Source organism: Pipistrellus hanaki (genome assembly GCF_964339955.1).
Source record: "Pipistrellus hanaki genome assembly, chromosome: 9".
NCBI classification, from domain to species: domain Eukaryota; kingdom Metazoa; phylum Chordata; class Mammalia; order Chiroptera; family Vespertilionidae; genus Pipistrellus; species Pipistrellus hanaki.
The window spans coordinates 15,114,607-15,140,450 of record NC_140511.1 but is presented as its reverse complement, the minus strand read 5'-3'; the positions used below and the strand labels follow the sequence as shown (position 1 = coordinate 15,140,450).

The 25,844-nt window shown below is 38.6% G+C and overlaps 1 protein-coding gene across 2 annotated transcripts in view; it reads left to right on the top strand.

Annotated features, from left to right (window-relative positions):
* Positions 1–14,322: 14,322 nt before the first annotated feature.
* Positions 14,323–25,844, top strand: part of PDGFD (platelet derived growth factor D) — a 192,747-nt gene continuing 181,225 nt past the window's right edge. The window contains exon 1 of one of the 2 annotated variants that reach the window (XM_084893736.1): positions 14,323–14,809. In XM_084893736.1, the coding sequence (XP_084749862.1) occupies positions 14,686–14,809 (124 nt within the window). In that variant the 5' untranslated portion in view covers positions 14,323–14,685. The remainder of the gene's footprint in view (positions 14,810–25,844) is intronic. The other variant, XM_084893735.1, reaches the window with a different exon arrangement.

Here is a 25,844-nt window from a genome sequence, read left to right as displayed (position 1 = left end):
ATAAATGCCTTTTTTCCTTCACATTTCACCAACAATCAGGTGAGGTGATATTCTGTAAAGTCCTACTTTCTTTAGATAAAAACATGAGCTTCACAATGTTCTCTCTCCATTTTTATTAGAAAAGGGGGGAAGGCTAAAAAAAAAACTGGATTATGAAGGCACTGTTATTAATTCACTACCTTCCCAAGAGATGAATATGGGCTTTATAGTCATAATGCACTGAAGTATATGGTAGGATTTTCATTTTTAATAACTCCCTGTGAAAAGGAAAAAAAAAGTTAAAGTTGCTTGTTTTAAAAAGAGAAAATAAATCTACACTAATAAAAGAAAAAGATGCAAATTGACAGTACCTTTGAGACACCCACCAGCCAATCAGGAGGAATATGCAAGTTAGCAGGACTAAGATGGCTGCAGCCTCAGAGCCAACCAGAATGGGCACAAGGCTTGGGTTGCCCCTGGCAATGGAGGAAGCCAACCTTTCAGCCCAGTGGGCTGAAGAAGGGACCTGAGAGCAGAGGCCATGGAGCCGGCCCAGGCAGATGTGCAGAAGACTTGGATCTGGGGGGGGGGGGGGGGGGGGCGCGGCTGGGGGGCTGCAAGCAGAGGACAAGAAGCCACCTCTAGCCTAGCAGACACACGAAAGGCTTGGGTCACCTCCTGTCAACAGAGGAAGCCAAGCTTTCCATCCACCCTGGCCAGTAGCAGAAAGAGGGGCCTGCAAGCAGAGGACACAGAGCCCGCCCGAGCCGGCATGCGTAAGGCTTGGGTTGCCTTTCTCCTGGCCCCCACTGAGGGAAAGGCCTGCAAAAGGTCCTCAGCCCCTTACCCAGGCTGGCCACGCCCCCATGGGGTGAGGGTTTCTGTTGGGGTGCGTGGCCAGCCTGCAAACAGCCATCAGTCCCTTACACAGACCAACACCGTACCCAGTGGGGAGTCCCACCTCAATGGGGGCATGGCCAGACTGCAAATCAGCACAGGCCCCTTGTTCAGGCCGCCCTGCCTCCCAAGGGAACCTTTACCCTGATCTGGAACACCCTTCAGGGAAAACCAGCCAGCCCCCACCCATGCACCAGGCCTCTATCTATACTAACTAAAGGGTAATATGCTAATTAAACTGGGAGACCTTCCAGATGTTCTTCTGGACAAAACCATGGTGGTGGGGCCGAGGTAGAGGTGGTTAGGGGCCAAAAGAGGAGGGCAGTTGTGGGTGATCAGGTCAGGATGGGATGACAGTTGTGGGTAATCAGGCCAGCAGGCAAAGTGGTTAGGGGCAATCAGGCAGGCAGGCAGGTGAGCAGTTAGGAGCCAGCAGTCCCGGATTTCGAGGGAATCCCAGATTGGAGAGGGTGCAGGCCAGGCTGAGGGAACCCCCTCTCCCATGCATGAATTTTGTGCACCAGGCCACTAGTGTAATAAATAAAAAGAATGTATATATATTGATATTATAGTTTTTCTACTAATGAATATCAAATTTACTGAACTATAGCAATCAACAGCTGGTGATAAGAGAATGACAAAATTAAAAATATGGAAACAACTTTAGTCAGTAAATCTTTAATTGTGGACAAAAATCACATCACAGATTTTAGAATGGAAACTCATATGTCAGATTTTTAGTCAACAGCTTACCAGAAAATTGCAGATTCACTAGGCAAAAATTCTTTAATGCTTTTATTGTTTTCATAATCATCATTATCGATTAACACACTGAAAATAATGCATTGAATAGCAAATAGTTTTTACAAAGTATCAAACTGGAAATTATAAATTTTAACACACATGTCTATCTGGTAGAAAATGCAAACTATTTATAAAAGAATGAATTCTTGTGAGAAATTTGATCTACTATGGATATTTTGTATATCCTTGATAAGGGAGTAAAAAGCTATCAATTCAACTACTAAACTAATCAATGTTTTGTTATCTTTACAAATGTTATACTTATTTAAATAAATCTTAAAACTGATTTATATGTACTCTTTAAAATTTACTCCTGTGCATAAATAAAATAAAATATTATCAAAATACTTTGGTTCAATTCCATTAATATATTGTAGGATATTTATTTGTACTAATTTCTTGTGAAAGAAAAAAAGTTAAAGTTGCTGATTTATAAAAGAAGACATATAATTTACTAATGGCCCAGTGCACGAAATTTGTTCACTTGGGGAAGGGGTCCCCCAGCCTGGGAGGTGCCCTGTCACAGTGTGGGAGCCCTGCGATCCATCGCCACAAGAGGTAGGCCCCACCCACCCATCCAGGGCTCCTCAATGGATTGCCCCAAAGAGGTAGGCCAGAGCTGGGGGTCTGACCTCTGCACTGCATAGAGCCCCCAGGCCTTGCCACATGGAGGCCTCCACTGGGTCCCACCTCCAGGCCTTCGGATCGGCCCATGCAGAGGCCTCTGGACCACTGAAGCAGGTGTTTGGAGGCCTCTACTGGGCCCTGCCCCTAGGCCAGGTCATGCAGAGGCCTCTGCCAGGCCCTAGGCCTCCTAGTGATGGATTGTGAAGGTGTGATGCAAGTCCCTAACACTGAAAGTCTCCACCCACCCATGCCTGCTGTGCACACAGCCTGCTGATTGGTCATTACATGTGAGGGTGTTTCGACCATTTGCATATTACTCTTTTATTAGTATAGATTAGAGGTCCAAATTTGTGCACTAGGGATGGAAGGAGGGTACCTTAGTCTGGCCTGTGCCCTTTCACAGTCCAGAACCCCTTGTTTCTTACTGCCTGCATGCTTACTGCCCCCTACTGCTTGGCTCGCTGCTCCTTAGTGCTGCCACAGAGGTTTCTGCCACCTTCGCTGTACTCACCAGCGGTGAGCCCGGCTTCTGGCTGAACATTGCTCCTCCTGTGGGAGCACACTGACCAGGAGGGGACAGCTCCTACATTGAGCATCTGCCCCCTGGTGGTTAGTTCATAGTGACCAGTCATTCCACCATTTAGTCAATTTGTATGTTAAGATTTTATTATATAGGATACTAATGAAAGCATAATATGCTAATTAAACTGGACATCCTTCTGGACCACCTTCTAGAGTCTAGAATCTAGACCAATCGAGAGCTGTGAGGGAAGCCTGGGTCCTGGATGCTGGAGGCAAGCCAGTACCAGTAGCTGGGGGAAGAAAGGCCTACTCTTACATGAATTCCTTGCATTGGGCCTCTAGTAAATAATAAAGAATGTATTTATTTTTGAGGTTATACTTTTTCTGAAACAACTTGTAATTCAGAATCCAACTTTGTTTTTCCACGTAATGTTGTTTTCTGGGCCATCCAGAGTGTTGATGATACAGCATTTGTTGAAGGAGCACTCCACTATTGCGTTTGAAGCTTTCTCCTTATCCAGCGACACCATTCTGCAAGGTCTGCTGCCAGGGCTTTCTTAATCTCACCAGAGGCGCCAAGTGATGTCAACCACGTGATGACTGCCGCTTGACTGAGAGTGTTTGAGAGAAGAAAAAGATTTATTCTGATTTTAGACTTGTTCAATGTGAGAAAAAGAAATGCATCTTAGAATTGATGATCTGGCATGCTATTTGTCAAAATGTCAAGTTGTTTTTGTTTTTTCTACTTGTGACAACAATTTCATATATAAAAACACCCCTCTTATTTCTTCAGGTACGGTAGTCTCGGCTTATCCATGGGGATATGTTGATGCCTGAAACCGCGAGTATTGCTAAACCATATATACATACTATGTTTTGTTCTATATATACATAGCTTTAATTAAATTTAATTTATAAATTAGGCAAAGTAGAAAATTAACAAGAATAAATAATTAAGTAAATAAGGACTACTGGGACACAGCATGTGATGCTATAACAGTGGATCTGATAACTAAGGTGATTACTGGGTCACTAGCAGATGGGTAGTGTATGCAGTGTGGGTACACTGGACATATTTATCCAGTATATCAAAGAAAGAGATGGTCATTGTGAACATATTAAGGTAATGGAATCTCATTTATGCACATAATTATTTGGATTCTATAACAATTCTATACCATATGTTTGTGTTGCCAACTGACATAAACACACATGGCCATGAGACAGATTCTTCATTTTGGGGGGTAAATATTGGTCACGTCTGGCAGTTAAGAATGATGAAGGCTAAATGTCCTCTCCCTCACAACTTTTCTACTGTTTGTTATATTGCAATATAAGCACATATATGTCAAACACATAATATTATTAGAAAATGAGTAAAAAGACAAGTAACTAGTTCGTATAGCTGCTCTGGCACCTGGGCAATGCATTCTGCTCAGACACTGAACCAGCACATTGCATGACAGATGCACTCTGAGATGAGCACAATGGTGTCCTGGCAGTAGGACTGGCTGACCTTGTAACGGGGTCAGGAGATAAGGCACTCTGTGAAGGAGGATGCCAGTCAGGATTGAGCTCTGCACCAAAGATATCCTACTGCTGGCTTTGCTGAATTCTTACATAATTCATTCAAGAAAAGGGGTCTGATCAATATTTCTTCCCACCGCATATATAGGCTACTATTCATTTCACTCATGAAAAACTATTTCTAGTAGATGGGTAGTGTATGTAGTGTGGATACTAGCAGATGGGTAGTGTAAATTATATAAAGTATAAATTATATAATTTGTTTATATAAATCAACAAAATCCTAATATATATATTTGAATAAAGAACTCAATTCCTGCTGTGTTCATTTCTGACAAAGATTTTTTTTTTTAACAAATGCTAGCCCACTGTTGCTTGAGTTTAAGTTGGAGTCAACTTATATACCCATATACATGTGTTGTTATTAATACTCAATTGTTTTTAAAGTAAATTTCCATATTGACAGTGTAAAACTTTACCATATTAAATAAAATATAGCCAATGGAATTTTAAATAATTCATGATAATTTGGCACCATAATTACATGTTTTAATTAATAAAGCATTCTATAGATATCATGAGCCCCCAAAAAGGAATATCTGGATATGTGGAAGCATAGTGAGTAATCACAGACTCCCAAGTTGAATTTTACATTATTTTTAGAAATTGAAAAAAGTCTTTCCATAGTCTCAGTTCTCTTTTGTTATTCATTTTGCTGCTTAATAGAGAAACCAGATATTTGAGCTGTTTAAATGTATGCACAAAGTAAGGCCAAGTTGGCTCTGACTTAGACCTAAAGGTTTCCCCTGGAGTGAAATACAGACATTTCAGGATAGGTTTTCAAACACCTAGTTTAGCTGTTTAGACATTGCTCTTTGGTTTTATTGCAGTTCCTTCAAGTTGCTGAATAAGCTTTTTTTATGAAACAATGTGAAAAAAAGTTATATTGTATCAGATTTTACCAGCTTAAATATTTTTATATTTTCTGCAGCAATGTTTGGCTTCAAGAATAAATTCAACAACTTTCCTGAGCTTGTTAAAAATTTATATTGTGTTAGAAAAACAATTGCATCAACTTTAATACATTAGGGGAAAAATATGTGTAGTCACAGCACTACTCATGATATTGGCCAGGTTAAGAAGATAATTAATTTGCATATATTTTTAGTCTCAATATAAAGTCATATGCCTTAGAACCATACGAAGACTGCTGTTGTGCCTTAACAGGGGTTTAGATAATGCTTCTTACTAAAAACATTAAAACATTAAAAATTTTTAATAGTGAAATAAAACTATTAAAAATTCTCAGCTTTGCTGTACATGATAAGATTATTCCAAACTAAATAGCCTTGGGGAAAATATGATTATAGAAATGCAAAATCCTAGACCTAGTAATCCCACTTCTAGGAATATAATTTAATAAACCCAAAGCACCAATCAGAAAGAATGTATGCACCCCTATGTTTCTTAGCAACATACTTTACATAGCCCAAGTGCCCATCAGTGGATGAGTAGATAAAAAAGCTATTGTACATTTTACCATGGAATACTCTGCAGCAGTAAAAAAAGAAGAATCTCTTATCCTTTGAGATAGCTTGGAGGACCTGGAGAGTATCCTACTAAGTGAAAGAAGTCAGTCAGAGAAAGGCAAGTATCAATGATGGCACTCATATGTGGAATCTTAGTAACTGGTGAATGGAGTGGGGGACAGAGTGCAGAATCTGAGTGAAGGCGGGGGAAGATGAGTGGGTGGAAGATAATCAACCTTGTATGCATCTATGCATAACCCATGGCACAGACATGGGTGCCTGTGCTGAAGGCCTGGGGTGGGAGGACGGGAGTGGCGAGAGGAGAGGGGGGCTGGACAAGGTCAATGTGGGGGTGGGGGAAGGAACATATGTAATACTTTCAATAATAAAGAATTTAAAAAAAAATTCAAAATCCTGGAGTTTGGAAAAAAACTTTTAAGATTTTTAAAAACTTCTTAATGAAGTAGCTTCATTTTTAATACTCTTAATACTTATGCCATCCCCATGATATGTGTTTAGTAATTAAAAAGAAAAAGACAATTTCTGTCTTAATAAACCATTTTTCTCTTCTCTTGAACATATCAAATTAATGTTTTTAAAATCATTGTATTAATTAGAATGTACCTCCTAATAAGAGCATAGCATACGCATTGTAGAGGACTAATTATTTATTTTTCCATTTAATAGATCTTCAAATCTTCAAGTACTCAAAGACAATTTTTGTGTCTCCCTGAACCCTTCACCTCTACCCCAGCTCTCTCTCCATTCCCACACAATCTAAAGCCTTTACCTTCATAATTCTCAAGACATGAATTTCACACAGACACTTCTCCATTTTGTGGCTTCATCAGTGTCATATTAGTTTTTCGACATTTATATATGCTATCCAGACAGATTGTAAAGCTAACTCATTTAAGGAATTAGTTGGACATATTTTCTTTGCTTTTATTACCTTGGAATGACCTAGTTCTTTTCTGTGGTTTCCAACATCCTTTCTTTGTCACACTTTTATTGTGTTGTGTTTTTTTAAATTTTTTATTTTGTGCATTCCATTTCTGAGATTGCATCTCATTGATTGTTCTACATAAAGTCAAGAAAGCAAGCTTATTCTTTCAAAGTTTCCTGAAAGGTTTAGAATTTCACTCCCAGCAACTCTAAATCAGAAATGTCCAAAAACCATTTGAATAAGAGGTGGCTTTTTATAGCTTTGAAAGAGGCTTATGATCAAAGAATATAATCATGAAATATGTGCCATAACCTTTCAAAGATGTCTTCCTATGTTACACTTATAAGAGTCAGTTGAGGATTTGTGAGTCAATCAGTATATAATACTGAAAAAAGATATGCACTGGTAAGTTTATGCTGATGAGACAATTTAAATATAGTCTACCCTTTATCAAAATATAGTCTCCCTTTTGAATTTTAAAATTTTTAAATGGGGCACTTTTCCAGACTTTACTCTGGAAGCAAATTTTGTGTGACCTCAAAAGAAAAAAAATCTAAAAGAAAATTCAGGATAAATGTCTAATGATGACTTCCCTCCCCCCACCTACAATTAGCTTGTTCAAAGTAAACTATATTATTCATTTTGCACTGCACTTCTGATACTTATTTATCTTTCACAATGCAATTTTATGTTCTTTAGTAGACTATAAGAAGGAAATTCTGAAAAAATAACCAAAATTATAGAGTGCAAAATAAGCCCGCAATCTCAAACTTTTAAAAGCAACAACTTGGTGGAAGGGAACACCTATTAGATGGGTTACATTAGATAGGGAGAAAAAGAGAATCTGTATGAATATAAGGGCTAAACACTCAAGTTTTAAACATTGTCTTATTAAAATTTTCAATATTGGCTTGACTCAAAAGGAGAATAAATGTGTAATAATGGAATTACCAGGAATATAAATATAAAAAAAATTTCTTGAATGAAATAAAACTCTCACTCAAGGCAAGGGACATTTCAAGATGTGAATACCAATTTGTGGCTTAACAAATGGGAAGGTAAAAGAAGATATCACACTGTGATAATTCACTGGATATCGGCCAATCTTACAAGATAAAAGTGCAAAATTCTAAAGGAGATTGGCAGACATACCAGATCAATTAAGGAAGAAATCCTGCAGTACAGGAAACATATTCATCTTTCAAACCTTACATTTAGATAATGCAGCTGAAGGACAGACATATGGAAGTAAAAATATAACTAAGTTGAAGAAAAAATGATAGATATGGGGATTCTTTTACATTACAGACTGCATTCCATTGAGCTGAATCACTGGTTAATTCAATTAAGTACTGTATTTTCTGGCGTATAAGACGACCCTCTAATTTTACAGTTAAAACGTAGGTTTAGGTTTAGGCCTATATTCACTGTATAAGACTACCCCCCCACTTCCGAGGCACCAGTTCTTTTTTTAATAGACCCCCTCTCTGACTCTGGCCAATCTGAGCAGGCTTTTTACTAGAACACAGTGTAGCTTCGGGTACAGAACAAGTACACTGTGTTCTAAAACCAATGCTTGTGAGATCAGATCATCTGACCGATTGGGCCTGTTACCCAAGAGCCACACTGATAGTTTCACCTACAACCACTTAAAAGATCAAATCTGAAAGTCTCTGTTCAAAGTATGTCAGCACTGTCGCTGGGCAAATTTTATTTGACATGCTATGTAGGATTCTAGATAAAATATAGTAATTGTGTATATTCATTATGTATAGCGTAAACAGTACATTGTAGTATAAATTGAACACACCTGGGCTTATGATTGTATTACCATGTACTATGATTTTCTTCAAATTAGGACCTGGAAAATAGAAATTAGGTATGCATCTCAATCTGACAAATAGAAAGAAACATTGAAATTATAGTTTTAAAGATAAATATCTAACAAAATGGAACTCAGGGTCATGCTCTGTTGAGGAAAGGCAATGCTCAGGGCATGGGCTCCCTCACCAATAACTGGAAAGAAAATAAAATTGATGCTGCTTTAAGAGAATTAAGTAAATCAATGTCACAGTTCTCCAGAACCCTAATATCAAAATAATTTTTTCCCTCCTCAAAGACAGAGAATGCAATACTTTTTAAGAAGATGCTTAAAACATCTTTCTACAACTTACTTTACTATCAATAAGAATGAAATAATAAATAGGATACACATGGCAAACAAGTTAGTTAAAAATATGAAAGAGTTTAACAGAAGGTTAACTTTCATTATTAAATGACAGTCATTAGATGGGTTAAAACTGGTGTGCTTCTTGACCAGACAATATAATTTAATAATATATTTTACATGCACTTGATACAAAATATTCTATAACCATGTTAGTATTCTAGGTCTTTCAAATGAATAGGAACAATTTAGAAAAAATGCCAGTTTGTTTCATATGAATATTTTGTTTCATTCTTTGGCACCGAATATTCAAACATTACCCTTTATATAGTTTTGAAAATGAACTGAGTGTAATCTAATTTTTCTGAGCCAAATCAAGGTCAAAATCATCTTGCTAAGTGTTTCAAAGTATCATAGTCCATTTCTTTTAGAAATTTGTCATACTTTTAATCAACTGTGTTTCATCTATATAGTTATTTCTACCACTAAAACACATTCTCTTTATCTGTGTTTTTATACACCTGAACCATTTATTTCTTTAAAAGAACATATAATTTTGAAAATAAAAGCAACTATTAATTTTAAATCTTTGAATTATCATTTTATTATATATTAATTATAAGAATTTTAAAGTAGCAGCTCATAAAAATTTGTAGAAAAATGTATTTTTGTATGTAATCAGACATTTTAACAAATATTTAACATGCATTTGGATGTGATAAAGCTACATATATAACATGTGGTAAAAATTATGAGTGAAAGCAATTTTAAAAAATAAAACAAGCCGAAACCGGTTTGGCTCAGTGGTAGAGAGTCGGTCTGCGGACTGAAAGGTCCCGGGTTCGATTCCGGCCAAGGGCATGTACATTGGTTGTGGGCATATCCCCGGTAGGGGGTGTGCAAGAGGCAGCTGGTCGATGTTTCTCTCTCATTGACGTTTCTAGCTCTCTATCTCTCTCTCTTCCTCTCTGTAAAAAAATCAATAAAATATATTTAAAAAAATAAAATAAAACAAAATATTCATATTTTTGAGAGTCTTGAAGGTAACTGTTATAATGTTCCCATTTTATAGGAAGAGATTTGAGTCCCATAAAAACTCAATAGTAGCCAAACTCCATAGTCTAGAGACAGAGCAGAATTTAGAATGTCATGTCACAGTGTTTTGCCTTTTCTGAGATCTATGGAGGGGAGGATGAATAACAGAGGGATGTCCTCTTGGAATGGAGCAGGCTTTTCAACAAAACTACTATAAAAAAGAAAAAAGAAAAAAAGTCCTGCAATGAGTTATAAGTTAGAAATTTACCTTTTTCCAAAAAGGCTCTAGTGTGAGCCATTTGCAGGTTTCAAAGCAGTCATATTATGTTTCAGTGTTTCACTCCTTTCCCATCTTAACATTTATGAGTTAGTGAAAGAAGCCAAGCATATTTGAAAATTTAATGGGAAAAAAAACCACACCATTCTTATGTCCCAATAGTACAAGGATAATAGTATATGATAAAAGTAGTTTCATAACCTAACTTACCCTTTTCCTCAAATTATTACTGCTGGAATATTTGTTTGAGATAAATGCCATTGAACAATGGCTAAATATAGAATAGTTGATTCATATTATTCTGAGTGGTGATAAATATTTATATACCTGATTTAATTTTGTTTGTTCATGTTCTTCTATGTGATCTATATGCATTTTTAAATGTTTTTTTTATTATTGATTTTAGAGAGAGATGAAGAAGAAGGAGGGAGAGAAAGATAGAGACATCAATGAGAGAAACATTGATGAGAGAGAAATATCCACTCACTTCTGTACGCCCCTTACTGGGGATCGAGCCTGCAACACTGGCATGTGTCAGACTTGAAATCCAACCAGTGACCTCTTGGTGCATGAGACAACATGCAAGCAATTGAGCCACACTGGCCAGGCTGACCTATTTGCCATTTAAAATGTAGTGGCAAATTCAGTTTTAGTTTGAAATATGTTTGAAAAAGTAAGTTGAAACAGTCATATTTTATCTTTATGTCAGACCTTTCCCACTCAACATATTTTTATTAAGAATCTATTCTGTATACAATAATACCTTAGTTTATATGATAAAGCTAATTTGTAAGAATTAATTACTAGGTAATATTTAAAACCAGGTTCAGAACAATTGATAGGTGTGAGTGCCTACTTTTTGTTTTGCCATTGATTTTGGATGTTTACTGACATTAAAAATAATCATGAACATGCTGATTTACATGTGTTGTCCTTTAATATAGTTAACTAAATTATTTGACACTATTAAGTTATGATGCCTTGTGAGTACACAGCATTCATTACTATCTTGGATATACTACTTTGAAGACTTTAAATTTAATATTGAACATAATATATTTAAATAAATAATCCTCTTTAGCATTTTGATACCTGTTGTTTTTTAATTTTTCCAATATTCTCATTTCTGGTGCTAAGTATGAAATTTTAATGAGTACTTCCAACCACTTTTTAAAAATGGCATATATCAATATATATATATATATTTATTGATTTCAAAGAGGAAGAGAGATAGAAACATCAATGATAAGAGCGAATCATTGATTGGCTGCCTCCTGCACACCTTCTACTGGGGATCAAGCCTGCAAGCCAGCCATGTGCCCTTGACCAGAATCAAAACCCCCTTCAGTTGGCAAACCAGCTAAGACAATGGTATCATATATTTTAATTAACTCAAATCCAATCTCATCAATCTCTGACCCTCTTAATTATTTAGATATGTACTTACTTGTCAATAATCCTCTCCAATAGAATGCAAACTCCAATGGACTAGAGACATTATCTCCTATTTTCACTATTTTATTCACCAGGGTTTTTAGACTAGGCCATGGCAAAAGTGAAAGTCTAATGCTTAATTAATATTTGTTGAATGAATAAATGACTGACTGCAAACCAGATTTTGTTCTTTTCCTTGGTGTGTCTTCCAGGGCTTGCTTACATTTGGAGACAAAGTGATCAGACCTTTTCTCAGTGGCTTTTAGACTTTTTCTACTATGCCCCACAGAAATAACTTTCATATCTGTGTGTGTGTGTGTGTGTGTGTGTGTGTGTGTGTTTGAAACAAAATATTCCTGAAACAACACTTCACTGTATTATCAGTGAACCTTTATAAAAAAATCTCTAAGCTATTGCTTCCATACTGTTTATTTAAAGAATAATTCTGGAGCACAGAGGATTTTTATAGCAGTGAAAACACTGTGTATAACATAATGATGGATATGCATGCTTATATATTTGTTCAAGCCCATGAAATGTAAAACTCCAAGAGTAAAGCATTATATAACCTTTATGTATAACATGTGGAACCAAGAGTGTGTCATCAGGTAAACTTGGGAGTTTTTGTTATGTGGGTTCATAAATTGTAACAAAAGTACCACTCCGGTGGGTGGATGTTGATTATGGGAGAGGCTGAACACGTGTGGGTGCAGAGGGCGTATGGGAAATCTACATATTCCACTCCATTTTGCTGTGAACATAAAACTGCTCTAAAATCTGAAGTATAAACAAAAACAGAATAATAATGCTGAAATTGATTCCACAACCCACACACCTGCGGTTTGCAAAACACCATTTTAGACAAAAATGACCAGAGCTGAACCACATTGATTGTTGCGTTTGTGGAAAGAACACGTGTCCTCGGAAGCATCAGAGAGCGCAATCACCAGGCCCATCTTTCCCTGAACTCCCACCCTTCCCAGCCACCTCAGCTCTCTCTGTGGACATCGCTCACTTTTCATCCCCCTGGCTTTCAGAAGCTAGGAGGCCTGAAAGAAAATGAAGTGTCCCTTCTCGGTCTCACGGTGAGCAGCTGAGAAATTAAGTAAATTTGGACTTGGATTCAGCCACAAACAAAGCAATGTACAAAAAATTATCTCATAAATTTCTCACCACAATCACACCAACCAGGAATGGCTGCTCTCCTTTTACAAGTGAAACAATTGAGCCCCAAAAGGTCAGAGCACTTACTCAAGGAGCCAAAGCGAATGAGCAGCAGGGCCTATAGACCCACTCCTGCTGCCCATGGAGTCTCCCTCTGGGGGAGGCAGATGCCCGATGAGGGAGTTCCTGGAACCAGAGGCAGTTTCCCCGGAGCTCAGAGCTTCCAGACACTCAGAAGTACCTGCATGTCCAGGGCCTCCCCCTATGGGCCATGAAGATAAAGAACACAATGTTCTCTCAAACTTCACCTTGCTACTGTACCCTCCTCAACCCCACCCTGATCTCCAGCTCCTTCCCCTGTGCAGGGAGTGACAGTGAGGCATCTAAAAGCAGCCTTGATCATGGATTACACACTTCAACACATGGACCTGGCCCATGACTACAAGAGCCCTGTGAGCTAGGAAGGAAGGACTGCTCTCCCCTAAAAAACTAACCTTGACTTAGCGAAGGTCATATCCACTGAAGCTCAAAGGAAAGCACAGAATTGGCCTCCTCTGCAATTGCATGTTTCCATTTTTTTCCCCCAAAGGGAAATCTTCACTTAGTTAGAATTAGTCAAGATTTATTGAAAACTGCTGGAACCTGTTTGGCTCAGTGGATAGAGCGTCAGCCTGAGAACTGAAAGGTACCAGGTTCGATTCCGGTCAAGGGCATGTACCTTGGTTGCCTGGCACATCTCCAGTGGGTGGTGTGCAAGAGGCAACTGATGATTCTCTCTCATTGATGTTTCTAACTCTCTATCCCTCTTCCTTCTTCTCTTTAAAAAATCAATAAAATATATATTTTAAAAAAATTTTATTGCAAACTAAGCACTGTCCATTCCAGTCCCTTCCCAGGCCCCACTGTCACCCCGGCGTGTGCTCTGCCTTGCGTGTGGAGGAGCCAGTCACCTTGGAGAAGTCTTTGGGTTCTACCTTCACCCACTTCCTCCTGGCCACCTTGTTCTCTGCTCCCTTTCTGGACTACTGTCTGGGCTAAAGCCCCAAATCACTTACTAGTACAGCCCCAACTGAGCATGTTTCTAGAATAGGCATTAGCAATGGAAGAAGAAGAAAGGAGGGAGGAAAAGGGTGTCTGAAATTTGAGACAGTGTAGTGGAGGGATGCTGAGGTGGAAGGGAAGAAATAAGAAGTGTGCCCAGATGGCAGGTGGGGAGGAGAGGGCATCTGACCCCAGCAGACACAGGGACCACCAGGTGACAAAGGAGGCCAGGGTCCTGTGGTGAATGAAGCTGGGCAGGGGAGTGAGGCTAGAGGCAGGGTTTGAAGTTGATTATTAGACGCTGGGTGGTGGGGAGAGTCCTGGCCCTCTGTCAGGCCCGGCATGGGCACGCTCAGTGGCAGCCCGGGGAGCTGTGCGCCCTCCGCCGAGGAGCTGAGAGCGCACAGCTCAGGGCAGAGGCCAGGCCGCCCGGAGCGCGCCTGCCCCCTGCAGCCTGTGCTGCAGCCGCCGGCCGCCGGAGGGGGCGAACCCACGCCAACCTGTTGTTTGTCCCGGCACCATCTATCAGCGCTCAGCACCACAAGGAAGTGCGGCAGCCACAGGCTCGGAAAGTTCAGCATGCAGGAAGTTCGCGCGCAGCTCGGCGACTAGTGAGTGCAGCGGCCGGCCATCGCGGGGGAGCGCAGGCGGCACAGCGCGGCGGCAGCGGCCGTCCCTCCCGGGAGATCGCCCGGGTTTTTCTCGGAGCAACGCCGTCCCTCCGTCTCCGATCCCAATGCACCGGCTCGCTCTCCTCTACACGCTCATCTGCGCAAACTTTTGCAGCTACCGGGACGCTTCTGCAGCCCCGCAGAGCGCATCCATCAGAGCTTTGCGCAACGCCAACCTCAGGCGAAATGGTAAGGGGCTCAGATTTTCTTTATTTCTTTTATTTAAAATAATCACTTTTTCTCGCCCTCTCTCTCATGGGAACCCTGGTGAATGCATTGTGGATTGGGGGTTTTCCTGTCCGTCCATAGTCCTGAGAGAGCGCCCCCTCCCCCCCCCCCCCCCCGTTTTTTTTCTGGAATGGGACGGGGATGTGTGGGATGCCTGCAGGAGGGACTGGAGCCGGTGAGGTGGCTCTCCGCCTGCTCACCAGAGAAGTCCATTTGATGCCCAATAGGTACTGATCCGCGCGGAGTTGCAGAAAGTTGCAGGCTGCGCCGCCCATTGGTGAAGCTCTTGACCTTTTGAACTTGAAACTCAGAGAAGACACTTCAAGTAGATGGAGGCACTCAAGGGTGACTTCCTCTGGGTGACTTATTTTAACTTTTATTGTTTTCTTGGAGAAAGAGGGAACGTGGCGTTTCAGTATCTCAGTTACATCTGGGACAGACTGACTACTTTTGTATACAAAAAGTAGTCATCTGTCCCAGATGTAACTGAGATACTGAAATGCCACGTTCCCTCTTTCTCCACGAAAGAGGGAACGTGGCATTTGAACCCCACTGGGGTTCAGAGTGGCTCAGAAGCTCAGGGTCTGGGAGAATAGGAATTTTGGGGTTCCATCTGTACCATAGTGGGACCCTTTTCTGCTATTAATTTCCTTGCACAGAAGCTTTTCAACTGTTTGCAAAAAAAAAAAAAAAAAAAAAAAAAAAAAAAAAAGTAAAGCTCTTTAAACGGCTATCCTAAGCAAGGTCCTAAGCAAGCTTGTTTGTTTTCCTTCGTTCCAGAGGACACCTGGGTCATTTGGGTCCCAGAGACTTTAATTCAGTTTATTTATCTTCTGGGCCTCCACCGAGATCTGAAGTTGGTTTATTTCTCAGTTCTCAAATCCAGCTGATGGTGCCAGTATTTTGCAGCTGTTTCTGCCATCTACCTGAAGTGACCCATAGGTTTTCCCTCATCAATACCTCTTCCTCTGCTTGGGTACAGTTCTCACACATCCCCCAAGATCACCAAGCTAATCTTAATGGCTTCGCCGTTTGAGCTGGCAACATTGGACTGTTCTCTGGTAAATCCATAGCAGACATTTTATTCTCTCATTGTATGTCCTTAACTTTGACTTTGCTGAAAAGCTGCTGAACTTGGAAACAAAGAAACTTCATTATATTTTCTGATGACAAATAAACCGCAAATTTCAGTACATTCAAGCCATCTGAAGTGGGGTGAGTGTGTGTGTGTGTGTATGTGTATGGAGGGTACAGGGAACTATGGAGTCAGCTCCTGGCCAGAGATCCCCCAATATGTATAGAATTACTTCATTATAGTGTTGTATATAAAATGATCTATTAGTACCTTTCTGATAACTTTCCAACTTAATTACAACATAACATTGTCTTACTAACCTTACAAAATAAAAAAGTTTAGGCTTACAATCAATCGTTTATCGTTTTGTTTTACTCGTTAATATTTCATCAAGAGTCTTCTTCTAGTTGAGTTTTCAGATTTGTTAATGTTTGCACTTTATATGCCCTTTCAGCTGCAGAGACTGAAATGCCATTTCTAATTTGCATGACTTCATAGCCATAATTGTGTAATCTGTGGCCTCCCAGTATCAGTTACAAGAAGTCAAGGACAGAATCTGAAAGTCTGTAAGTGTTGCCCATTAGCCCATGATTCTGACTAAAACCAAGTCATGCAGCTCATGGTATTATTTTGAAAATAATATTCTCATTTTATTTGTTTATGTGAAAACTCTATACATCTGTCATGTCTATATAACAAATGATATGCTTGATCAGAATTTCAAAAACTTCCCTGGATTTAGTTCTCCATATTTTAGCTAAAGCTACTTTTCAATTATTCCAATAGTAGACACACACACACACACACACACACACACACACACACATTTTAATTGGTTTATATTGTTCAATACTTTTCTCAATGCCAATCTCATTCTATAAATACTGGTAAGACTAGGAAAGGCGGAAGGATATTTAGAATCAAAGAAAATTGTCACATAGAAAGTAAAAAAAATTAACTCATAATGTGTGGTTAGTTTGGAGAATTTTCAAAGAGTAGCTTATTCTTATAAAGCATGCATTCTCAAAAACAAACAAACAAACAAACAAACAAACAAACAAAACAACAACAAAAAACAATTATTGTCCCAAGGGATCAAAATTGGGTATTAGGAGGTGAAAAATCTTTGGTATTACAATGGCTTGTGGTCCTCAAAAGTGCCAGTGCATATAAACAGATTAAGAGTCTATCTGTAGTGTTAATATTTCATAGGGAGGATATGTGATTAGGGGGGAAAAAGTCTAAAAGGGCACCTTGAGTGGGGAATGACAATAATGTAGAAAATGTTGATGAACATTGCCAGAGAGTTTTGGAGAGACAGTAGAATAAAGAGTCTTTGAAAAAGTCTAGACATTGTCTGGAAAATCTTAATGTCAAAAGTTGAGCTGACGAGAGAAAGTAATAACTTATTAAATTGAACCCTTATTCTGATTCCAGACATTTTTCACTTGCTGTCCCAATGTTTCCTAATGTTTCATTAAAGAAGACAATCGTCTTGATCTTTTGACTGTCAGATTAAGACAGGGTATAAGCTTGGGGAGGTCATGGCATGGAATATAAGGGGAAATATAGAAGATAAAAGTTCCCAAACATTAATTTAGGGTCTCCAGAAGATCTGGTGCTCAGATTACAAATGGTAAGAAATCGCAACAAAGAAATTAGCCATGACCCCTGACTAGGGGTTTTGGAAACTATTACCTCATGATGAAACTGTTGTTTCACTGAGTGCCATTGATGTCTTTCTGCTGATCTTGTTAGCTGCTACCTAATGCCGGGGTTAAGAAAGGAACAAAGAGGGCAGGCACCCTGTGCTGGACCTGAAGTAGATTGGATCCTGTCCAGCCTGATTAAAAAACCACAAACAAAAACTTTGTTGTTGTTTTTTTTTTTTTTTTTTATCAACCTGTACTTAATAGCTCCGGATAACTACAGTAGTTGAGAAATGAGACAGAAGTGAAGAGTAAGGGTTGATTACTAATATAGGTTTCTGTTATCCAGTATAGCAGGCTGGTCTGCTGCTGTCTACTGGCATTCCAGAACTCATCATTATATTATACAATTATCTCATAAGAGTTAGGGTTGTCGACCCTTTGTCAGTCAAATATCCAAATATAACTTTTGAATCCCCAAACCTTAACTACTAATAGCCTACTTTTGACTGGAAGCCTTACCGATAACATAAACAATTAATTAACACATATTTTGTATTATATGTATTATACACTGTATTCTTACAATAAAGGAAGTTACAAAAAAGTAAAATTTTATTGAAAATTACAAGGAAAAGAAAATACTTATAGCATTTATTGAAAAAAAAAAATCCATGCATAGGTGGACCTGGGCAGTTCAAACCTGTGTTGTTCAAGAGTCAACTATATATATATATCTGTAGAGCCCTTCCCAGCACCTGCAGCATGGCTAAAGGTGACAGAATGGAGGAGAGTGGTGGGATTTGGTCTCTGTATCCAAGAAGAAAAAGGTTCTACATCTAAGAAGGAGTAAAATTAGATTGCAGTACTTAATTGAATATTTATACTTCCTTATATCATATTTATTATTTTTTTCAAACTGATTCACCTCCAGACAAAAGCAACAGCAATACACAAAACCTCTTCATTTAAGAATAGCATCCACATATTTTTATTTTAATGCCTATGTACTTGGTGATTTTTAATAATAACTGGCCACAACTGGTATTGCTTAGAGTGTGGATCAAGAAGTGTAAAGGTAGCAATTAACTGACAGCATTACTTACTCATTTTCACATCAAACTAGATAGAACTTCCTGCTGAGGGAATTAATAATTCAGATTTACTCTTCATTTTCTTCACTTATTGTTACTTTCAGAAAGTACAGGTGTTTGTGGTAAGTGGTTCTGAATTTGGTTTTGTTGTGTTATCTAGTATTCTTGTTCTTGAATCATCTATTACATTATCATAATCTAGAGATAGGCTTGCAATTTTAGTAATTGTGGTATTAGGTTTTTAAGTACTCAAGCTGGACATTTATTTTTTTTTTATTTTTTTAAAATATATTTTATTGATTTTTTTTTTTTTTTTTCAGAAAAGAAGAGAGAGAGATAGAGAGTTAGAAACATAGATGGGAGAGAATCATAGATCAGCTGCCTCTTGCACACCCCCTACTGGAGATGTGCCCTCAACAAAGGTACATGCCCTTGACCAGAATCAAACCTGGGACCTTTCAGTCTGCAGGCCAAGGCTCTATCCACTGAGCCAAACCGGGTTTCAGCCAAGCTGGACATTTAAATAACTTGGGTTCTTATTATCCCAGTGGAAGACAGAACTGTACATTGACTTTGGTGCAAGGATCAAAGCTAAAAGGGAAGGCAATACAATAGAGAACAATATAAACAAATTAAAGTGTCTGAAAGCTAAGAATCAGATTTGTGTCTAAATCATACATCCTTCAGTGTTTATATAGAGTATAGTGGTAATTACATATTTTAAATGCAGCATAACATTGACTCACCACCATAGATTACATTGTTTAATAGAGTTGTTTTTTTTTAATTTATCCTTATTGTTTAGTATTACAGATATCTTCCACTTTCCCTTACTGATCTCTCCCACCCCACTCCAACCCCCTTCTCATGTCTTCACTGAACTATTGTCTGTACTCATGGGCTTTGCATATATGCATATACATTCTGTGGTTAATTTCTTCTCACTTCTTTCTGAAATATGACAATCTGCTGCAAGCTTCAATGTCTCTGGTTATATTCTGTTCAAATGTTTGTTCATTAGATTCCATATTTAATGTATTCTCCATTAAAAAAAAAACACCATGAAATCACTATGCTTTGTGATAGGTGCTTTAATAATGGAAATACACCGGAGTATGGGAATTCACAAGGAGGGCCTAATATAGATTTAGGGATTTGGAGAAGGCTTCCTGGAGGAAGTGATGTCTAAACTGGGGAATAAAGAAGATAATAGCAGTTAAGAAGTTAGTAACTGCCAGGAAGGAGGTTGGGTTTTCTAGTGCAGAGACTAGCATTTGCCCAGATTTGAAGATGAGAATATTGGTAAGCAAGTGTCCGCTGGTGAAAGGTCTGGGAAGTAATGTTAGGGAGTTTGGCAGTCATGCTGAGGGCAATGGGAAGCCAGTGAAAGATTTAATTTAGGGAAAGATACACCTTGTTCTGTGTTTCAGTGCCGAGTGCTGCAGTGTTTCTGTGAAGTCAGCCAGACCAGTGCTGTGATCAAGACCAGCCTTTTGCCTGGCTGCTGTGACTCAGTGTTTGAGCACTGACCTATGAACCAGGAGGTCACACTTTGATTCCTGGTCAGGGCACATGCCTGGGCTGCAGGCTCCATCCCCAGTAGGGGACATGCAGGAGGCAGCTGATCAATGATCACTGATGTTTCTATCTCTCTCTCCTCCCTTCCTTTCTCAAAAATCAATAATAAGGAAAAAGAAAAGGCCAGTTTTTCTACACTTCCACTGCCTGTGGGACATAGACACAATATATTCTCAATATGCTGGAGGAGCACATGCCTGAGTTTTCTCGGGACATCACTGAGGTCCCCTCACTCTGGATACCCCTCTGCAGCTCAGAACCCCAGATATTAGAAACTGTTGACTGTATCTGAAGTCGCATAGGATAATATGAGACTTCAGATACAGTGACCTGTCTAGTGCTTTAAGTTATTTCACTTCTATATTTCAGAATTAATGCAATTTAAAAGGGAGCACATTTACAGTAACTCTTATGAGGATAACTTTGACAAAAAATTTACAAGGGTATCTATATGTGTAAAAGGCTAAATTAACTTTCACATGCACAATACATAGAAAGCTCTCACCAGTGCCAATCACACACATGTGTTTTGATCTGTCATTGCCAATCGTGAATTTAGTTGACACTTCTATTATAGAGAAAGGGTGAATAGCAATATTAAAATATTTCTTCTAATTAATTTTCTTTCAATGTGCATGAATCCATGCACTGGGCCACTAGAAACATATAAGAGCACAAAAATAAAGAATCCAAAGCAAATACTGCAGCAGAAATGTACTGCCTCCACACACAGTATTTGAGGACCCACTGTAAGTCATCAATAAAGGAATAAGCCCACCAGACACTGATGTGTACAAGTGCACAGGCAGGAGGAAATACTGTCTTCCAAAGATGTTTTTCAGGAGAGGAATGAAGCAAATCTTGTTTCTTACAAGAGTTGATGCATTTAATACTATATCTTTGCTCTCACCTTGATATAAAGACATTGGCATATTAACTGTAATATTGGTAGATTAATACTGTGTTTTCTTATTTTTGTGCCATGTGCAAATTAGTGGGTTTTGGATAACTGGGAGACAGAGAGGTCTGTGAAAGGACCATAGGCATGCGAGATGTCTTTCATAAGGAGGAATGATCCTTTCTCAGATATTAGGTTTTTCACTTGAAGCACCTTTTTGCATAGTGTTTATAAAGACATAATTGTGAATCCAGTACTTTGTCTATAAAAGTAAACCAAACATGATGGAAAGCTTGTATCAAAGGATTCTTGATTTCTGAAATTTGAAATCCAGCATGTCTTCTTTGGTCTGAGGTAGTGCAGTGACAATTGCTGGGGTGAGTTAGGAGCATGAGTTGAATATTCTGTATTAGTTTTTAAACAAGTCATTTCAGACCCAATGGTGAAAATCTGCTGACAAGTTTCATATTTTACTGAAACACTTAATAAGCAAAATAACAATAGCATAATTTTCTAGAGTTTAGCTATTCAGCAACCCTAACTATGTAAAACACAACCAAATGAACTAATAAATAACCAACAAATTCGCTTAAAAGCCAAAATTAGTGTTACAAAGTATATAAATGAGTTCATAATGTTCATATGGTAGACATTAAAAGACAATTTGCCTTTACTTTCCATGCAATTCCATCCCACTTGCTTATGTGGTCCCTCTCAATATCCACACAGACTGGGAGCTTGTTGTTACATCTGAGAACCGGACTGGTTACAGTTATCACATTGTTAGCTTTGAGAAGTGACAGCTAATAGTTTTCTTACCTCCTCTTATATTTTCAAGCGTTGAAAATCATTTTTAAGACCTAAGAAAGCACAGCTGGCTTACACTTCCAATTAAATACAGTGAAAATTGCAACTGAATGTCTTGTGCTGCCTTCTAAATTCATACTCTGAAATTTGTAATCCCAATGTGATGATAATAGAAAGTGGAATTTGGGGGAGCTGATTAGATTATGAGGGAAGAATCCTCATGAAGGGAATTAGTGCCCTTGTGAAAGAGACACCCGAGAGAGATGCCCCCTCCGTCTGCCATGTGAGAATACAGCGAAAAGACATTGAACCTACGGACACCTCAATCTTGGGCTCTGTAACAGTAAGAAATGCATTTCTGCTATTTCATAAGCCACGGTCTATCGTATTTTGTTTCAGCAGCCAAAATGGATGAAGACACAACCTATTTCCCTGTGCCAGCAGGGGATCACTATATTGCAGCCTAGTAATTTTTTTTATGTCTTTTATTGATGACTTTGAGTCAAAAAGAAATTTTATATTACATATTTGATAGGTTTACCAGTATCATAAGCTGGAAATGGTATCAGCTTAAGCATATATGGATTTCACCAGAAAATTTACAATGCTCAGTTTTACAGCCTTGTGGAAAAAAAGCAATTGTAGCCTGGATGGTAATAAGCTGTTGTTATTATTCTTTCAGTGATTACTGGCAGATTTGTGTTAGTCAGGAGGAAAGTGAGCAGGGATTTCTATCAGTACTTTGGATTAGCTCCCATTGGGATTAGAATCCTTAATAATTTGAAAGAAGACATGGAAAACACATCTTCCAAACCTGCATATTTTAGCTGAAAGATTAGTTATTAGGTTGGATTACATGCCAAGTTTGGCTGACTTTTTCTGTATAGGGCCAAATAGCAAATATTTTAGGCTTTTTACATCATCAATTTTCTGTTTCATGTTACATGAAAGTAGCCATCCTATCTAATAAAAGAGTAATATGCAAATTGACCATCAACCCAACACACAAGATGGTTGCCCCCATGTGGTCAAAGATGGCTGCCCCCATTTGGACACAGATGGCCACCACAAGATGGCCAGCAGGGGAGGGCAGTTGGTAGGGACCAGGCTTGCAAAGTAGGGCAGTTGGGGGCGATCAAGCCTCCAGGGAAGGGCAGTTAGGGGAAGTAGGATCTGGCCTAAACAGGCAGTTGGACATCCCTGGAGGGGTACCAGATTGGAAAGGGTGCAGGCTGAGCTGAGGGAAACACCCCCCGCCCCCCCGCACAAATTTTGTGCACCGGGCCTCTAGTAGAAATTATATAAATGAATGGGTGTGGCTCTGTTCCAATAAAATGTTACTTACAAAATAGGTAATGTGCCTATACCTATAGTTTACTGATTGTTGAATTATAAAATCCACATGCTGTTATGTGGAAATGATGGGCTTATCCTATTAAAATAAAATTCAACAGAGATAAATGAAAAATCTAGCTCTTTGGCTAGAAAATAAGGGCAACTACAAAGTTATAAAGTAAAATAACTGAAACCGTTTTGGCTCAGTGGTAGAGTGTCGGTTTGCAGACTGAAAGGTCCCAGGTTCAATTCCGGTCAAGGGCATGTACGTTGGTTGCGGGCACATCACCGGTAGGGGGTGTGCAAGAGGCAGCTGGTCAATGTTTTTCTCTCATCGACATTTCTAGCTCTCTATCTCTCTCCCTTCTTCTCTGTTTTTAATCAATAAAATATATTAAAGTCATGTAAATGTTTAAAAAAATAAAATAAAATAACTTGAATTAGCACCAGTTTATGCAATGGTAGATTAGAGAGATGATAGATAGATAGATAAACAGACAGACAGATTTGGTCTATACCTATATCTCTCTTTATCTTCTAACTGGTTTAGTTGAACACAGCTTATGTTTCAACAAATGATGTAGTTGCTAACCAACAAGAGCATTAAGTTTAAATCCAGTATTTTGCATTAATAAGTTATCTCAGGATCAGAGTCAGCAATGCCCTTCTAAGTCAGTCCTGTATGTGGGTATTGTGCTCTTATGTTCCCTCCTATGCATGATTCTACCTCATTTTTTGATGTTGTTGTTAATCTCTAGGATATTTTTTCACTGATTTTTAGAGAGTGAAAAAGAGGGGGAGAGGCAGAGAGAGAAATCAATGTGAGAAAGATCAATGTGGCCCCAGTGGGCCAGAAGAGATCAAACCTGCAACTGGGGTATGTGCCCTTGACTGGAATTGAACCTGTGACTCTTTAGTCCATGGGCTAGTGCTCAATCTACTGAGCCAAACTGGCTAGGGTGGATTCTACCTTTTTCTGATTCCCTCAATCCCAAAACTATACCCACAGATTGTTACTCCCCTCCTATATTTAAACATTCCCTTATTATTGGCTCCATCCTCTCACCAACTCACGTCTACAAGTTTCTTTGCACCCTCCCATAACATATACAAAGTGTTTTACTGATTCTCTTCGTTTTATCACGGTATTAACTTCTTCAGTCTCTCTATAGCTCACTGTCTACATTCCTCTTTACCCTTTGCAATTTCATCATCTTTGCTGCTCCACTGAGCTGCGCTGGGTGAGGTCACTATAATTTGTAGCCTCCTTGTGACTGACAGGTCTTTTCTTGAAATGTTCGCTTCCCTTGGCTTGATACTGCCCCTTCTTTGCCTTAACTGCTCCCAAATGATATGTTTTAAAGGGTGATACAAACAAAGGCAGAACTAACTGAATACTTATTTTAGGTTATTTGGAGTAGCAAAGTATATTTTATGTTTTGTTCTGTGCCCACAACCATTATGAACAGTGAAAGATTTTAGAATGTGTGGAACATCTTGTTATATAAAAAGAAAGAGCATTCAAAGGTAACAAATAATTCCATATTATAACCTATCAAGTTCTACAACTGCAACATTTTTGGGATAGATACATATAAATTCATATGTAAACATATACTATTTAAAATAATAGAAGGATATTTATAACAATGGAAAACTATATTGAATACACATAGATTTTCTCTTTATATCATTTATCCTTTTGTTTATTTTTTTTTTCTCGTTGGCTGGGTTTTCTCTTCCTGTCTGTGCTATAATTATTGGTATGTTTTTTAAGGCTCTAACTTTAGCCTTATCTTTCCATTTTATCTCTGAGAGTCTCTGGAAGATCTTAGCTTTGTAAAAAAGGGTCAACTGCTATTTATGTGCCAATGTCCTATAAACCCACATTTACAGCTTCTACTTCTTTATTGTGCTCTCCACCTGTCTTTTTACTTAACTAATTGAGTTCTACAAGGGTGATCTCACTGGTATTTAAAGTAAACTCTTCAATTCAGGAGACCTCAGAGTAAAATAGTTTTTTTTTGTTCTTAACTTTTTAATTTTTAAATATTAGAATATTCATCCAGTGGTGCATTCCTAAACTGTACTAATATTTTTGTTGTCATTGTTCTTCCAGACACATCATAGTTGTTTTTTAATGGACTGTTGAGTACATGTACTGACCAGGTGTGACAAAGGAATTGTACCACTTTATGTAGCCTTTTCTGAGTCCCAAACCTCCCAACCGACTACTCCTTTATTTTTCCCACATTTCCATCATAAAGCCTATAATGATATTGATCTACCTGGCATCTGTTTGATGTAAGCAGTCTCTGTACTTAATACAGTTGAGCATCCTCATTGTCCATGTCATTGCCTAATACATAGGAGTCGCTTGATAAGATTTGAAGAATCAGGAAATCAGCCAATCACTGTTTTCTTTTCATGGCTGATCATTTGGACCACATGAGCCATCCCACAACCAGATTGTAAATGAATGGGAGAAAGGATGTTTAACTCTCAATCTGGGGTGACTGTTGGGTTTCTGTTAATTGTCTGGTGGCTATTTATACCAGTG